We start from the raw sequence: 19,496 nt of genomic DNA on the forward strand, positions 1-19,496 counted from the left end.
ACAAAGTTCTCAGCTATCTACTGCAGAACCACACCCTTCTATAATTCTATAATGTAGGAAAAGTCCAGAGTTCCATTGTCATGTCCAGTTTCTGTTGTCCTGATAGAGTATAGTAAGTGAGTGTTGTCTCCTTAGGATAGGAGGTGTGTTATTGGCAGAATCACCAGGTGAAAAGGGGGGAAAATAAAAACCCGAACAGCCACCAAATCCAAGAAATGGTAAGCTGCAAACATTTACATTTTTGTTTTTGGGTTTGGATACACTGTAAAAGAGCCCTGATGAAGCAGAACACCTATGTGATTAGGGTCTGATGGAAACAGCCTTTGCACAGGTGAACCGCAAGCATTTAGGTCCCTTTTTTGCACCCACACCCCTGCACCTATTAAAGAATAAACCTGGCTCGTATTAGCATGAAGGGCATTTCTCCCTTCTCCCTCCATGCTGTATGTACATGTTTCTAACATACAGAGGCAGGCTGTACAAAACACATATATCAGTTGCTGGCCCTTTGGGCTCATCACGTCACCCCTGGAGAGGCAAAACCTGCATGTGCCCAAAGGCCCCAATGTAGTCACCCAGGCAGTGATACCAGCTGGTTTTCCACTGATACAATAGAGCAGTCACACAAACAGACACAAATGGTATAAAACTAATTTACATATCTTGCTACTTACACATAACGTGATTCTGCAGCAAAGGTGAAAGACCAGGTGTGGTAAGTCAGGAAAGATCCTATCGCTGTATTCCAGATAGCCGTGAAAGTTCCCTGCTTGTGTTATATTGAGGACAAGGCTTGCCAAGTGAGAAACAATTAAACTTCTCATAAAGTGACATTGCTTAAATAGGAACTAGCTAAAGGGAAGCTGAAAGGGAAACTAAAATGTTAGGTTGGAACAATTCCTGCAGACATCACATATAAGTCACCGCTGCAGGTTGCAAAACAGGCCGGAGGAATATAGAAGCCTGTTTTACCTATTATATGCATGCTGCTGCAGGTAAGTGTTCTGCAGAGGTAAATAAATGCCCCAGCCAGCAGACAAAGCCCTTTTAGCTGTGCAATCTTCATATTTATGTACAGCAAGAAGTTTGTAGTAAGCAAGGAATGCCCTTTTGTGACAATACTCAACGCTAGAGATTGTCCACCTGAGGCACCAAGCACAAACTCAGCGAGAGATGGCTGCGGTGCCCGGTATTTTCTGGAGGTCTGGAACCAGCTTTATCTTCTGTATACCCATTGGTCAAACCACAACAGATTTACTTTTTGGGAAACTCATGACTTCATACTACTGCTAAAACTAACATAGCCATTAGTACTATCTTCACTAAAAGAAAAGATCTGTTTACATTTTATGGGTGCCGCCCTCTTCTAGCAGCAAGAGCTTACCATCCAAAGCTAACCCTAGAATGAAGCACTTACCCTCACCTATCTACCCCTAGTGGCAAGCTGTTATCCATCCCAAACTAACCCCAGTGGCAAGTGCTTACCTATCCCTAACTAACCCTAATTGTAAGCTGTAATCCATCCCAAACTAACCCTAGTGGCAAGTGCGTGCCTATCCCCAACAAACCCTAGTGGCAAGTGCTTACCTATCCCTAACTAACCCTAGTTGCAAGCTGCTATCCATCCCAAACTAACCCTAGTGGCAAGCTGTTATCCATCCCAAACTAACCCTAGTGGCAAGCTGTTATCCACCCCAAACTAACCCTAGTTGCAAGCTGTTATCCATCCCAAACTAACCAAACTAACCCTAGTGGCAAGCTCTTACCCTCACCTATCTACCCCTAGTGGCAAGTTGTTATCCATCCCAAACTAACCCTAGTGGCAAGCTCTTATCCATTCCAAACTAAGCCTAATTGCAAGCTGTTATTCATCCCTGTCTGACCTTAGTAATAACTTATTACCTAAGCCTAACTAAACCCAGTGGAAATTACTTACCATTACCATTACCTAACCTAGAAGCAAGCTCTTATCCATCCCAAGATAACCCAGTTTGCAAACACCTACACATCCCTATTTGACCCCATTGGCAAATTCCTACCAATTCCCAGCTAACTCTAGCTGCAAGCACTTGCCCATCCTTAGCATCCCTTGTGGCAAGCCATTACTCATGATAGCTAACCCTAGTGGCAAGGGCTTACCTATTCCTAGTTAACCCTAATAGCAAGCACTTACCCTTAGGTTAGTAACCCTAGCAAAAAGCTCCTAACCATCCTTATCCAACCCTAGTGGCAAGTGCTTACCTACCCCCAGCTATTCCTAGCAACAATCACCCATCGCTAACTAACCCTAGTGGGAAGCGCTTACCCATTCCTGGCTAACCCTAATGGCAAACATTTACCTTGACCTACCTTTTAATAGCAGCAAGCCCTTGCCCACAACTAGCAAACACTAGTGGTAAGTGCTTACCTATCTCCAGCTAGTCCTAGAGACAATCACCTACCTGACATGAATGAAAGGCAAATTCCATTGTCACGGTGTTGTTAGCCAGGAATAAATGCTGATCTTAGAATTGTCTGCACCATTAAACCAATTCTGAATGTTACAAAAGAATGCTTGTTCTTGGTCAGCTAGGAAGTACTTTTGTTACTTAATAGGCTTATTATGGTTATTATTAAGTGAATGTACTGTTCACATACCAACTGAAAACAATTTGGAAAAGTCCATCATGGTACATAAAGGAGAACTGTCCCTAAACTGTGTTTCTCGGAAGGAGAGATTAATGTGTATGCAAACACAAAAACTTCTCGGTTTACCAGTTCTAAGATGCAGTAACTGTATTATTTTCGTTTTTAGGCTCTTTTTTTTCTCTAGAAATCCTGGCAATAATACGTTTTCTGCTGCTTTGCGTCTACACTCGTCCACTATGGATGGAGCCCTAGTTGGACATGTCTGCCATGACATAGTGGCTGATGGGATTTTTAGTTTTCACAATTAGTTTTTAGTTTTTACTATACCATTGGGTGTAACCTATGAGTAATTGGAGCTAGCTTACAAAGGTCTATTGATTCCCATGTACCAACATGCAGGTCCCAACATCTTTTTACAGCTTTATTTGCTTGAAGTATGTCTAAGACCAATCACTTAAATTTCACATACATAAAAGCAGACAACTCCAAAAAATATTAAATGAATAATTTAAAGTATTTCTTTTTAGATTTGAATGAGTGGTGTTATCATGACAGCTGTGCAAATGGTGATTCACCTGACCTTGGAAAGATATCTCCTTACATCTTTTTGAGTCTACAGGACAGATATAAAAAAAGTGGACCTTCTATTTACTTGTATATTAATGGTCTGTTTTAATGTAATTCAAAATATTTTTGCAGTCATTGTAAAACCCTTTTTTGGAGTCTAATATTGGACAAAGTACTTCTTAAATCTTTGGGTTATACTGCCTCCTACAGGTGAAATGGACAATGGCAAAAAATGTAAGCCAGCCTAGTCATGTGGGAAAGCAGTCCCAAGAACTTCATTCAATTTTATCGTAAATACAGAAGGCTTTAAAATTTTCAAAAGGAATTCAACGGAGGAGTGAACAACTCACAAACAATTACTGTTAAATATAATATATATATAAACTCCCTCTTCCTCTATACTGTATATATTAAATATAAAATGTCTTTCTTTCTATCTTTCTTTCAGAGTATATATGTATACAGGTTGACATTAAAAAATTCGGCAACCTCCGGACCTGAGGAGTGTCAGATTTTTGAAAATTCAGGATTCTTTTGTATACTTCCCTCCACACACAGACAGCTTTCCTCTAGCAGCACACGCAGACATCCGGCACAATTCCAGGGAGCAGGCAGCAGGGACGTCTCAACATGTATTTAGTTTAGCAAGCAGGACCTAACAGCTGTTTCTGGAGAACAGCGCCATCAAAACATTGGTGGACAAACAATGTACTGCAGTCCCTGTATTGAAATTGCAATCCGAAATTTATGCTGGGAAACTGAAGGATCAGGATTATCAATGGACGGATTTTAGATTGTCAACCTGTACTCTGAAAAACTCATTTAGGGTATATATATATATACTTTACTATATATATATATATATATTTATATACTTTCTCTTTCTCTATACTCTATACTGTATATATAAAAATTCTTTCTTTCTTTCTTTCTTTCTTTCTTTCTTTCTTTCTTTCTTTCTTTCTTTCTTTCTTTCTTTCTTTCTTTCTTTCTTTCTTTACATATATATATATATATATATATATATATATATATATATATATTTATATATCAGAAACTCTCTCTTTTTCTATACTGTTTATATTAAGATAAATGGTTTTATTTTTCTGTGTTCTTTACATATAATCACCATGAAAAAAGTTGAAATTGTTTTAATTTTCATTTTTAGGTTCAGTGTTTTTGTATGTTGTTTTTTATTCTCATACATTATGCAGCATCTTTGCACTTCTGTCTCCTAGTGGTGGATTCAAATAAGGACAAGGTATGTAGCTGTGCTTGACTATAGCTGTGTACCAATCCACACAATCAGGACCTTTTGTGCTTTTATCTTGCACTTTAATGTTGGGAAATGTAGTTTAGATCAATTGTTCCTCCTACTTTTGGGGTTATATGGTCACATCTAATTGACCCTTCCACTGTTTGAACTCTGGTAGGATGAAACAAGATGTAGTGCAGTGTGAAAGCACATTTGGCCCATGAACCGGAAATGTACTTATTTCTTTTCTTCTATACACTGTTTGTTTTTATTTACCAATCTGATTTCCATTTGAATTTCCATTGTTCAGTTTTGGGCTTAGTTGGTCTTTGAGTGTTTGCTGTGTTCAGACAGCTCTTTATGAACTTTTAGAGAATGTCTGAAAGCAAATTGTTTCTGATACAATAGATATCATTTCCCATTAGGGGGTTGAAATGATATAACATATGGAACTGAATGACTCCTCTTTTTTCTTTTCTTATCTTCTTTGCAGATATAATTACTTTTGAGGGTAAGATTCTTTATCCCAGTCCAAAGGCTTTAGAATTTCATACCCTTTATCCTTAGGAGCCCATAACTTCACTGCGATTGGAAACTGTTCCTACTTTAGTGTATTTAGCTCTTCAAGGGCAACTACTTTTATTGTAATTGGTGATAAAATTATTATTGATAAGCAATATTGATATTACTATTTTTTAATTTTCAATGATTAACCTCCCTAGCGGTGTTTTTCTTTCCGGTTTTATATGTCTAAAAGCGGTACATAGTTTTTCATGAACATTTATTTTACAGTATAATATAATAGTACGAGTATAATAAAGTTTGAAACACAAAATCATGTCAAAATAATAAATTGAATAAATATTTTTTTTTATACATATTATACTCATACTATTATATATACTGTAAAATAAATGTTCTTGAAAACATTTTACTGCTTTTACACATATAAATCCAATGTATTGCATTCAATACAGTTATTTTGCATTGAATGCAATACACGCTGGCAACGTACACACGCACCGACGTCACCAGAAACTCCCTGGTGACTCATTGGGTGCAGAAGCCGGCCGAGGAAAAGAGAAGATGACGGAGGTCGCGGCAATAGACGTGGGACGCCGGCGGATCAGGTAAGCGCTGTATTTACTATTACTTCCATAGGATTACCTACAACGAGTGTGACTCGGGGTTACCGCTTTTAGCAACTTTTTTCTACCCCCGAGTCACACTCGGGGTTACCGCTAGGGAGGTCAATACTTTCTCCTTCCTCTTTTCCCCTGAAGAAGCAGGATTTACATGCTAAACGCGTCGGTCATATCTGTATTTGTCTCACAAAATGTTTCCACTTTAGTTAATACCTTGAAATGCAATTATGTTTTTTATATTTAACGAGTATGTATTTTTTAATATGAATTTTCAATAAAAATGTAGATTTTTATCCTATGAGAAACTCCAAAATCTAATTTATAATGACTACTCTTGTTAGCCCTTGCTGTTTTAATTAACATTCTCTTATCACCATGGCATAGTTTTCAGTGCCTTGCTATGTTAAAGGAACCTTTTAAAACTCATGGCGACAACAATAACTTAACTTTCAAATAAGTTCTGAGAATGTCATGGCCCCATTGATGAGGGAGAAAGCTCAGACAGCAGCGAGGAACCCATCACTTCATCCTAAATGCGGAGTCTGGTTGCATGTAAACATTAGGCCGGATGTGACTTTGATCCGCTCTCTTTCTAGACAGTGGTCAGGAGCCCAGTTTGACAGCAGCATGGTAAGACGGTGATCAGTGTCAGCACAGAGAACTTCCTCTTTGTGGCATTCTCAGCTCCTCACAGTACACAGCATGGTATAAAACACATCCATTCTTTACAAAAATACTTTTCTAAAGAACTATTTGTGCACAAATGTGTGTGTGTGTAATGTTTGCATGACAAAAAGCCAGGTAGAGGGATAACAAAGGTCCACTCACTGCCTTGTACTTCCCATGCAAATCCCAAGACACGTGTGAGTGTATTGTGTTACTGACCCGGGGTGTATTTACTGAAATATGGGAAGGATTAAAGATGGCAGATTGCATATCTGAAGCTGAAGTATGGAAAAAAATACAGCATGTCACTAGTGGTCACATAGCAGTTTTTGTTTTCCTATACCTTACCTAACAACGTGTTTAACTTTTTCATCCAAAAATGCTGGCCACTAAGGAAGCAAAAACAAGGTTTTCTAAACCAGTGTTTCTCGACCTTTTTAACATGGGGGAACCCTCGAAATACCTTTCAGGTCTTCAGGGAACCCTTCTATAAATACTATATTCACAGCTCACATTATATTAGCATGGTGGTTTATGGGAAGAATTCCTCTTACATTCCTGGCCATTGGGAAGAATGTCAGCCTTACAGATAGCCAAAAAGATCATTGGTGTCACCTAAACTGACCTGAGAGTCACAAACTGCCCATTGCTCAAGAAACCCCTAACAATCTTTGGAGGAACCCTGGTTGAGAAACAATTGACTTAATTTGTTTTTTTGGCCAACTTAGACTACAAACTTGTCAAAGTTATGACCACATTTAAGTCTCAGTTGCAGGTAAGATTTTTTTTTCTTTCTACTAACAATTAATTATTTTAGAGCTCTTACCCATCAGGCTGGAATTCTGGGAAATTAAAGTATTAGGGCAGGACTTCTTGCTACCAGTAAACGTGACTCCTGCAGCACAGTAGGTGGTTAGGTAAGTGAAGGATTAACCCAGTGTTTCTTAACCCAGGTTCCTCCAGAGGTTGTTGGGGGTTCCTTGAGCAATGAGCAAGTTTGATCTCCAGGGTCAGTTTAATGTAAGAGATTTTTCCCACTGACCACCACACTGTGCAGACCTGAAAGTTATTGCAAGAGTCCCCCCTAGTTATACACCATTGTTTATATAAAATAAAAAATCTGGTGATATATACCCTTTAACAAGTCTCATCATCTAAAAAGAAACTTGAACAATATCTGAGACAACAAAACACAAGGAAATCAAAGGCCAGGTACTAGCACACACTCATGGGCTAAACACATGAGCTGAAAAAGATTTTTAGCTTCAGATGAATATTAATAATTTTTTCTCACATGACCATAAAATTCTCAGTGGGATTGCATGTCTATGTTGTATCCTTAAAGATACGCCAAAATAAAAATTAAATATGTTGAAGCTTAGCAATACTGAGATGTGGTGACTTCATTTGTTTGTTGGCAGGTGATCTCGCCAGTTAAACACATTTGCCCTGATTTATTAAAGCTCTCCAAAGCTGGAGATGATAGAGCATCATGGGAGAACCTGAGTGATCCAGCGAACCTAGAATTAATTTTCTAAAAATAATTTGCTATTATTTGCTGAGTGTTTTCATTCCTGGAGCAATTCCATTCCAGGGTTGGATCGCCAGGTTCCCCCATGAAAATCCAGTCTTGTAGAGCTTTAATAAATCAGGCCCAATGGGCCCATTCTAGGCTGGATCACCCAGGTTCTCCTGTAAAAGTCTATCTTCTCTAGTCTTGCAGAGCTTTAATTAATCAGGCCCATTGGGTCCATTCCAGGTTTGCTGGATCACCCATTTTCCCCAGTGATTGTCTTGTATTGTATTGATCTTCTCTAGTTTTGCAGAGCTCTAAAAAAATCAGGGCCATTGCATCCTAAGGTATACCGAGGTTCTCCTATTGTGCTATATTAGAAAAATAATAACAACAGAGATAAGACTACAAAACATAACCTCTCCCTTATTGTCCACAACATGTCATGTTGTTCTCAGGGATAAGAATATTATACAAGAGCACAAGAAGCTGACACATTTTTGTGGCAGGATCATAAATTGCACTTATCACACAGATATAACTAAATGCTTTCAAGGTATATTTAGACGAGGAACAAAGTTCATTAAGGGAGTTACAAGTTCATTAAGGGATTTATAAACTTTCACTTGAGCCTGAACTCCAGAACGCTACACAAAATGTAATTTATTCTATGAATATATTTTGAAATCAGTTCCCCAGTGTGCCCAAAGCCAAATCTTTTGATTTAGTTTTTGACAGTGACTCATGTCAGCAACATGGGCACAGCTTGGGGAGATTTGTCTCTATTAAGAGCCATAATACATATAGGAAGATCATCCCCTACTATAAACTAACAACAGTAAAATTAAGGACTTTCCAGAAATTGCTATACCAATGATAATGACACCAGTAGAGATTATGTTTCTCTGTACTTTCAGTGAAATATCAGAACATTTTGTTGAAATGTATTTCTATATTTCTTTGAAAACACCATAGTCAATGGGGAAAGATAAAGAAATACTTTGGTGGTTTTTAAACTTTAGTTCCACTTTTAAAAGATGGCATCAGACAGGTCTTTATTTAATTAAATGTAAGCAGTTTGAAATCAAGTTTTCCACGCCATTGCTTTTCATTTTTAGGAGCGCTTTAATGGCTGACTTAGTACCGGTGGATTGTTTCTAGGCAAAAGTGGTGCCTATGGTTAAAGTGGGATCAAGGCACTTATGTATTTTAAAGTAGACCTGAACTCCAACATCAGACATATTATTAGATATCTATTCTCGCTTACCTGGAGTGGAATGTCAGTCCCCCTTAGTGGCGCTGGCTGTGTCAACTTTCATCCATGAAAAATTAAACATTCATTATATGTATGAAAGCAGCCATTTTGTGTGTGGCAAGTTGACTTTGCCATCCGTCCCGACCTTCTTCTCCGCCCACAGCCCTCCCTCACTACTCCTCACCCAGGCTCCCTAACCAATCAGTGAGTGTGTTGACTTCTGTGATTGGTTGGTGTCATGGATGTTACTATAGATCAAGCTGCCACCACTTGACACGAATCAGGAAATACCTTCCCACCACCATATCAGACCCCTGGACTGTATCATCTTTCTCCTCACTGCCCATTATCATCATCATCCTCCTCTTTGAAGCCCATTGTCTCCTTCATCTGTGTTGTCACCTTCATTCGCAAAGCCTGTTGCCACCTTCAATCTGCATTGACATCCAAGGAGCCTATTGTCACCCTCATCCAATATCACCCTCATCTCCATTGTCTTTCAAGCAGCTCGTTGTCACTCTCATCCACTTCATCACCCCCAAACAAGGAGCCTATTGGCGCCTCCATCTGTGGAGAACATGACAGGGGAGAACAGAAAAAAAAGCTCTAAACTTGTGACCAATGAGAGCAGTGGGAGTGATTCTAATCCACTCCCATTAGTCTGATTGGTAGTGGTTCTAAAAAACTTGCACTGCTTTGATTGGTCAATGCTTTTTTTCCTCTCTGACTGATGATGTCAATCTCCTATAATGCCCCTGGAGACTATTTTTTATTGCCGTTGCAATGGAGAGCCCAAATATATGGCAGTTTAGGAGAAATAAACATAGCTTGGGCTCAAATCATCCATAAACCATGAAAAATATGAGTTTAGGTCCTCTTTAAGGTCCGTACCCTGGGAACAACCCATTTAATAAAATGTAAGTCTCAAAGAATTTATATCCACAAAAGATAAGACCCAAATATTACCAAATACCAGACTAATCACCCCAGGAATACAGACTGGTCATCATTAGTGATTGGCTTCCAAACATGTTCAAACAAAATTCGTCTGAGATTTGAATGGTAGGGGAATAATACTTTTTTATTGGATTAAAATTCAATGATACTGATATTTTGTTTCAGTTAAATTCAAGTCTATAGCCGACACATTACTACTAGTCCCTGAACATAGTAATGTCTCCAAAATTGCCAAGAAAGTTGGGTGAACCTATGAAAACACATCCCATGTGAAAAATTAGGTGTTTTTTTTTTTTTTTTGCAAAAATCAAAGCAAAGTTTTGTTGGAAATAATTCAGAGGTAAGTAGATAAGGAAAATGCATGGGAACATGGTCCAGGTGAAGAAGTTAAAGCAACAAAAATCAGAGAATCAGCATTAGTTTTGTTAGGAATAAATTAAAATGTTGTGGATAATGAATAACTATAACTTGTGCTCATTAGTCCTCAGAATACAAGATGAGCACACAAGTGCATAAATGTAATCTTATATAAATGTAATGTAATATAAATGTACACCACCACATCTCTGCACATCTTGGCATCATCTCATATCAGCTATAATCAGCTAGGATTGCTACACTGTAACCACAAACAATACTTATACTTATTATATTGTATTAAAGGGGTTTTCCCACTGTTTGTTACTCAGGGCATGTGCCCTAGTCCTCCTCCTTAATCTCGGTGACAATATAATGTTTGGGGTCATAGCAATTAGGTGTATAAATTGACAACTAAAGGCAATAATCCAAATTTAAATGATCAAATATTCTAGTACAATCTGCATTATTTTACTTCATCCTACTCTTTATTCCAAGAGTTATTCAAAAAGATTCTGCACCTTTATATTTTTGTTGTAAACGGTGAGGTGGGAGTAGTAGTAGTTTGTGATGTTCGAGTGTCATGTGACAGGTCTATCTGGCAAGCCGGCTGAGCTTGGTTAGTATAAGAGTTGTCACACTGTGTTGAAGATGGCTGTGAAACTCAAAAAATTACACCAAAGAGGAGCAGCGCTACAAGAAAGCACAAACTCTCGAACTAATTCACAAAAACAGAAGAACAACAGCAATGGAAGAACCCATCCCCTGTAGTAAAGCAATTCAAGACGCAACCATTGGCAGAAACGTTGATGTTGACCGTCTCCTGGGAATCCCAAGGTCTTATTTCTGAAACCTATCAGGAACGTGGAACAAAGTGCCCCAAAAGTGCAGCCCACAGATTGGTAACCTTCAGACAATTGAAATGGGAAGTTATGGAACACCCAGCTTATAGTCCGGATGATGCGCCATCAGATTTTCATCTTTTTGGACCATTCAAAGAAGCTTTAAGGCAAGAAGATATTTTATATAATGATCATGTGAAAGCAAAAACATTTTTTGCCGACATGGGAGAGTGGATGAGTTCTGGCATCATGACAGCACTATGGGGGAACTTTAATTCCCTTTTTGAGTGACACACGCCCCCCACGCATGCGCGGTCCGGATTCAATGCATTTAGTTGTCAATAGGTCCGAAAAGGTTGGTGACCATTGCTATAGTCCACACATGCACAAGATTTTTTAGACCAAGTAAGATAAGGGTGGAAGTGAAATACCACCCTTGGCTATTCAACGTCAGGTGCCAGAACAAGGAATGGTTGCTTGTGAAGAGAAAGAAATGCTTTGCTGGAGCTCTGATCACTTCTCCTGCAGAATCAATAGATCAGAGAGAAATGTGGACAGGGTTAAGACTTTGTTAACTTCAAAAAGACCACATACAATAATTACTAGGACCTCTCTAAATGTACCACATCCCATGACTGTATTAAACCCAAAGACCAAAAATAAATAACACCTGGGATTTTAGAGGTACAACATCAACAAAGCTGGCTAGGTCCTTTTTCAAAGTATTGTATCCCTGACTGTATATGACACAAAACTACAAGAGGTCTCCAATATACAGGTTGACTGATATACTGATTAATTGGGCACCTACAGTACACTAAAGTTGGGTTAATGATTATAAATGTTATGCACTTTGTGGCTAGGAGGTGTAAAACTGGGTGAATTCATTTAGAGAAAGATGGTGGTGGGGTTCTGGTAAATCACAGACCTAATAAGCCTGATGTATTGAAGCTCTCTAAGACTGGAGAAGATAAACCAATGGGGAACATGGGAGATCCAGCAAACCTAGAATGGATATGGCCCAGGATTGAAAACATTTTCCAACTAATAGCAGAAATCCATTAATATTTGCTGGATCACCCAGGTTCTCCCATGATAGTCTAGGAGAGCTTTAATAAATCAGGCTCAATGAGTGTTGCTGCATGGGTGTCCAGAGGTCTGTACATTTTGCATTTGGATGGCAGTGTTGATTGTCAGACAAAGGAATGCTCAGTCAGATGAAGGGGAGCTAGGTATGTGAGGGGCCGGAGATTCACCACCCGCACTTCAGCTTCTAGACCACAATGTAAGCCCCCAATAATACTATTTAATAATATTCACCCCATGGCATTTTTATCAGCAAAGGAAGCAGGTGACAATCAGTTCCTCAACAACTAATGGAGGAAGGTGACATTATTGAAAAAATATTTTTCACACAATACAAAGTTCATATACAATAACATAAACTCCTACAAGGGGAAGTAAAGACAGGTTTATGTAATGTATAACCAAAGCTACAGCAGACAGCAAAAGAAAAAAAAAGTTAAATTCGGCTTTTAACCATTTCATTCTGTTGTTACCCATTTTAGGGTAACAACATATTTACCCATATGTTACTCATTTTAATATTATATGCCTACCTGGTGCCTAAGGAGCAAAATAATGGCAGCTATAATACTAATAACAGCCAAAAATAGCTATATATTTATACACACACAATAAATATATGACTAAAGCTCCCTATTTTATTTATATATAGGTGAGCTCTAAACATAAAAGAAATTGCAATTCTTTTTCTCCCTAAACTATTCACCTAAATTCATGATCATATGATGTTCTAGCTCTTAAGTTTTCACTCTTCTTTCTCTTAGAAGAGATTATTTTCTTTGGGTGTTTATGCCACTATCTGGGTAACATGGACACTCCCTAATGGCTGTCCAGTGGAGGGGTCTTCAGATAATTTCAGTGATGAGAGATGAGGTTGGACAGAGGCGACCTTCCTACTGCAATGATGGATACACCAGGCATGACCGCCCAAAGCAAAGCCGACCAGGGAAACAAATGGCGGACACAATTGAGTGAGGGCATTTCTTTTTTGGAGCATAACTACTAAATGAGGGACAGAAGACAGGGCTGGAAGGATGGATTGACATGCCTGAAGATGGACCAGCATTTATAGACCATAAGTTCCTATAAGTATTTCACCTTTTGATTATCCCAGAACCTGGGCATATTCTAATACAGCCATTGGGGCAAGATGTAAAACTCCTCTCCAGGCTGCCCCTGCAGACACCCCCCCCCCCCCCCTTACATCCACATCCCCATCTAACATCTCTCCTATAGAAATAAAATAATAAAAAAACCTACATAAATGTAAACATTTACAATAACTGCCCCTGATTTGGAATGTATGTCCCTTTTTTCAGATTCAAGTTCTTCTGTCCCTCTTTCCTTTTCTATTATTATTGAGATATTCACCTCAAGAAATGTATTATTTAACAATTAGGAACTAATATTTTCTACTAAGCCTACACCCAACCTCTAAATTATTCTGTTATTTTAAAACCCTATGTAAAAGAAATATCATTAGTAAAAAGAATAATTTTTGCGTATTCATTCGTATGGTCTGTAAAATGAGGCCATGGCAGGAGGTATGTAATTTCCCTGCAAACATTGAGCTAAAATGTATTCTCTTCCCTATCTCCAAATATTGGGAAGTGTCCTAATGACCCTTTTATGACATTCTGGTCCCAAGTGCTTCTGTATTCTTTTTGAGGAGTCACTGGCGCCATGCTGGATCACTCACCAACTGATCATTAATGGGGGCTATTGTGGCCCCTGCAGTGCCTCCTTATCATCATCCCCAATTCCTGTTTGACCTCCCTCTCCGTGCACTACACCTGGTCGTGTCTGAACAGCAATTACTTGTAACATTTGCCAGCTCATGACTAGTGACAGATGAATAATGGAGTAGTGTACAAATAACACCATTCTATTCAATAGAGAGTGGAGGGGTAAGTATGAACGAAGAGCACCCCACTATGCTCCACCTTCATAGTAACGCACCATGGTTGTTCCTGATCTGTCTTTTATCAGCTTGCTGTTCTGGATTGATGAACAACATCAGGGGACTGCTGTACACATTTCAGATTTTCACCCAAAACAACCTCGGGTGACTATTATCTGACGTGTGTATGTAGCTTTAGACTATTGTCAATGTGTCACCAACAGCTGAATCACATGTGTGACACGATTCTTACACACTAAGTGTATCTGCACCATAGGTGATACTATTTATTAATATTCACCCACGGCAATTCTTTTCAGATAGCAGCTCCTGAACAAATAACGGTGGAAGGTGACATTAGCAATGAACATAATCTTCCCACGATACAAAGTTTATACGCAAAACCAGAATCTCTAACAAGGGGAAGTAACTTAAAAAAAAGCCTTGGCGGGTGTTTAACCATTTTCTTCCCAAACAATCCAAACCTTGCTGAGTTTTATTTCATTATAAATAAGTCATTCAAATATGTACCACCGAGTAGAAACAGCGGCTTCTGGGAGTTATTAAGTATTATCGCAATTATCGCAATTATCGCTCACCAACCGCTCTATCCACCCCGCCCACAGACATTGTACAGTGAATGTGACATGCTTTGCAATCACCACGGGGTCTGTTTAAAAGGTTTTCAGCCAATGTTTATCCAGATGTACACCTTTTTCACATTGGGAAATGATGAACTTTTGATTCATACATTTTTCTGTGAATCTACACCAAGAATCGAAATGGAATCATATATGACATATATATGATTTCATATATGTCTTGTAGAAGATATCATATATGTCTTCTATTTAATTAATATTTATAGCTCAGTTTAATAATCTGATCAGACTTTTTGTGTGAGTGAGGCTATAAGGCTTTTTACACATCAGATGATTCTGGCCTTATAGGAACGTCCGGTCTCAGTTGAGAAGCTGACAGCGGTCACCCAACGTCATTCATGGATCCGTCCTGACCTGTCCATGAACGACCACTGGTGAACAACCAAGGGTAGAAGTCAATAGAGAAGAGCACAGTGGGGTGCCACCTATTCGTTCTCCTCCTCCTATAGAACAGAGCAATATGTACAACGCCCATTCGTTCATCTGTCACTTGTCATTGGAAACCATTACGAAAATTATTTCTGGGGACAAAAATTGAACATGTGTACGCAGCCTAAGGTGGGTGATCCAGTATTACCAGTAGGTGTGTTCTGGGGCCATCAGGTTATAGATAGAAGGCAGTAGGTTGGATTGGTGTAGTACACAGTGTAAAAATCCACTGCACTCACATATCTCATTGCCACTCCTATCCTTCACAATATCCATTAGAAGTTACGGCAAGTCAAACACAAGCCCACCAAATGTCACCACCCCCTGACCGCCCTTTTTATTTATTGGATTTCAGTTCTTTCAATCATAAGCATCACATGTGAACATAAAATAAAGTTTGTAATAAAATCAGAAATGTTTTATTTAGTATTTTCAAAAGTTTGTTGTTAAGGAAGTAAATGGGGAACCAGGGAAGTCAAGATATAAAGAGATCAAAACTTCAACCTGAACCAAAAAAATCCACCAGTCCTGCACAGATCTCTGCAAACCTACACAAAGTTATATATAGACATCAGGACACAATAGGTGAATCTGAATAATGAATGGTTTTTGGTCAAATGTCTGCTGAAATTCACTGTCTTTCATTCTGAAAGAAAATACTAATAAATACAGTATCAAGACTGATATCAGGATTCATCAAATGCAACAAACTTTAAGAGCTCAGATTTTCCACTTGAACACATTACAAAAAAAAACTCTTTAGTGTAAATTAGTGTTATTCCCCAAATAATTATCCTTAGACAGACACAATAAAATTCCTCGGTGAATATACAGTAGGTGGTTATCTTCTTTACACTACAATACTAAATAGGGAAAAACCCTCATAGAGAAAATAACTCACATTGCTGCCTAAAGAGAAATGAAAAAGAGTGGACCAAAAGTGGCATTAATGGACTACAAGAATTTGGGGGGATTCCTCCCCATCATCCCATATAGATACCATGTGGTGTGCTTGAACCATTTATGAAATTGTTTTTTGTCTATTAGACTTTTATTATTTCCTCCGCACTGCTTTGAAGCTTTTCAAGCCCAGACTGTGGTGGCTGCCATTGTTACTTCTCATTTTTTAAATGCTAGTTTCCTGGTTGTCCAGTTTAGACGCTCAGAACAAAAACATGCTAATAAGGATGTCTGGCTTTCTCAGAATTTACAGATTTGTAACCTTGTTTTAGGTTGGTGGCTCAAACCTTATGGAAACCAGATGTGCTAGTCTGAGAAGGAGATTAATGACCTCCTTGGAAAGGGTTGCATGAAATTTTCTATCTTTTAGGAACAAGAAAATTCTATCTTTTAGGAACAATGTTGGTGCTACTACTCAATACTTATTATCCAAATCAAGTAAGCTTGCTATAAGACATGGTAAACTTCGCTCTAACAGGTAAAATTCCCTACTGTAGAGTGGCTCACAAGAGGACCAGAAAAAAGTGGTGAGCCCATCATATGCCTCCAAGTATGTTTTTTTTTATTTGTAATACCAAATACAAGGAATGCTGTGCTTCTATCTATTGCTAGATCAATGTTCCCAACCTGAGGTTGCTAGGGGTTCCTCAAACAATGAGAAATTTGTGCCTCGCAGATCAGATAAGTGACACCAATGATTTTTTGGCTGTAAGCGTGACATTCTTCTCAATGGCCAGCAATCCCACTGACCGCCATAATAATATACTGTGAGCTGTGGATATTGTAGTTATAGACGGGGTTCCCAAAGACCTGAAAGTTATTTCAAAGGGTTCCCCTATATTAAAAAGGTCAATGATTACTGCCCAAGTTGAATGAATGTGATTGTTGCAGGTAAAAAATTAGCGTATATTACCTTTTATACAACTTTTCCCTGATGTCATTCACCAAAATGTCCTGGTGGATTCAAGAGCAACTATGTGTGCACAACCGCTGTACTTTGCTATGGAGAAGGATGCAGCAGGGTGCCACTTGCTCGTCCTCCCCTCTCCATAGAACAGAATAGACTATACACTATGTGTACAGCACTCATTCATTCATCAGGAAGGATCATTTCCAGTGACAGAATGTAAATTGTGTAAAAAGTGAAGCTGGCAGCAAAAATGCCAAAGAAAAACACCTACAGTTGCCTTGTGCAAACCCTTCCAGCTAACCCCAAATTCAGATCATTGTATTCTGCAAAGATCCAAATATTTCCTGCTAGTGTAAAATGTTACACCCTCTTGATTTTCACAAATTCCTACTGACCACAGCCAGCCCTTGATCCTACAGGGACCTATCCGTTTATCTCTCCATACAACGATATTTACTCTACTTCCAAACAGACACAAATAATCCAAATAATCCTAATAAATCTATTTGTAGTACTCACCATGGTTGCTCCAGTATGAGATCTGCTTGTGAAATGTACTGACTGAGTTTAATGATTATCCTTTGCACGTAATCGAAGCTCAGAACACACTTCCTCTTTTCCTTTTTTTTTTTTGGTTTGTGTTTCATTAGGTCTTATCATGGAATGGTTATCTGAATTACTGTATGCCCTGTACGCTGTTCCTTTCCCTCAGTTCTACTCTAATTTTATTGTACAGGAACGCAGATTTCACGAGGCTCTCGCTGCTATACTCTTGTGACTTTGGTGAACACTTCACACTCAATGTTGGTGAGGGGGGAGGGCTACCCTTTAAGTTTCCTCTTTTCTGTCTTCTGTACTTGGTATCTGCTTGTTGTGTCAGTTTCTAAAACATTCTCATGTGTTTCATTTGCTATATTACTTAACCTTTGTGTTATTTCATTTCCTTGTTATGGAACAGATTTTTTTCCTATGAATCACATTTATATATATACATACCATACTATATATATTTGGTACTATAAAAGGTGGACATGGTCGGCAACAATACTAAGCTAGGCTGTAGTTATTAAATAGTGCTCAGTTGGTACTAAGGGGTCCGAAGTGGCGCTGTGTCATCATGCTAAAGTGTAACAAACTTTGACGGCTCAATTCTGGTAAACTAGACACAAATGCAGTTCCAGGACATTCCACTAGTTGTCACCTAGTATAAACCAAGAATTTTTTTCTGGTGGCATATTGAGAGAACACAGAGTTTATATTCAAGATATTTAATTTTTATATGGGTTAATAAAACTTAATCCTTTATCAATGCATTTCTTGTGTACTTAATATCTCATGTCAGTTGTTAAAGGGAATAAGCAGGTATTTTGTGCATATATTGTTTCTTTCTTTATTATCTTTAGAAATAAAAAAATGTATTTTATTCTATTTACTATATTGCATATTAATGCTTTTCAGTCATCTATCCAACCAGCAGACAGAGCTCAAGTCTCTTTTCTATTTAGTAAATTAGTTTATTTTTCAGAAAAAAATCAGGATTTGTGATCTTTAAAATTACACGATACTTTCTCTTTCTAAAGTTCAAGTGATTGAAAAGGCTGCACTAACTTTAACTTTGTACTATGTGATAATAATATGGCTAGAGCTGAAATCCTGTTGATGTTTTACTTTGTTTGTTAAATTTTTACTTTGCAAATTGAAACGAATACATGGCGTCTTTACTTATGTGCCACTGAACACAGCATAGTGGGAAGACTCACTCCTGTATTTAACTGTGTGTGTAAATTTTATTATTAGAATGTTATTATTATTTTATTATTTCACTGAACTTTTACATTTTATGTTTCAGTTTAGAAAACAAAGAAAGAATATATATATATATTGGCCACTTTATTAGATACACCTTGCTAGTCCCAGATTGCTCCTTGTTGCTTTAATTCTTCATTGCATAGATCCAGCAAGGTACTGGAAACATTCCTCTGGGATTTTGCTCCTTGGACATGATAACATCACACAGTTGCTGCAGATTGTTGGCTGCACATCCATGAGGTGTTCCTCCGGATTGAGATTTGGTGATTGTGGAGGGTATATGAATACAGTGAACTCTTTGTTATGTTCAAGAAACCAGTTAGAGATAATTTAAGTTTTGTAACATGGTGCGTTATCCTGATGGAAGTACCCATCACTGAATGAGTACACACAAAGCAATGGGCATGGTCGACAATGGGCAACAATTTTAAGCTAGGCTGTGGCTAATAAATTTTGCTCAGTTGGTACTAAGGCATCCCAAGAAAATATCCCACCCACCTTTACACCACCACCGGCTTGAATCGTTGATACATGTTAGGATCTGTCTATGCTTCC

General features: G+C 38.3%; 1 protein-coding gene across 3 annotated transcripts in view; it reads right to left on the bottom strand.

The window, feature by feature from the left end:
- Positions 1-18,061, bottom strand: part of FYB1 (FYN binding protein 1) — a 93,107-nt gene extending 75,046 nt beyond the window's left edge. For 2 of the 3 annotated variants that reach the window (XM_072416625.1, XM_072416623.1), the window contains exon 1: positions 675-842. In XM_072416625.1, the coding sequence (XP_072272726.1) occupies positions 675-824 (150 nt within the window). In that variant the 5' untranslated portion in view covers positions 825-842. Of the gene's footprint in view, positions 1-674; positions 843-17,651 lie in introns of those variants that run through there. The other variant, XM_072416626.1, reaches the window with a different exon arrangement.
- Between the last annotated feature and the right edge of the window lie 1,435 nt (positions 18,062-19,496).

Source organism: Pyxicephalus adspersus, chromosome 6 (assembly GCF_032062135.1).
Source record: "Pyxicephalus adspersus chromosome 6, UCB_Pads_2.0, whole genome shotgun sequence".
NCBI lineage: Eukaryota > Metazoa > Chordata > Amphibia > Anura > Pyxicephalidae > Pyxicephalus > Pyxicephalus adspersus.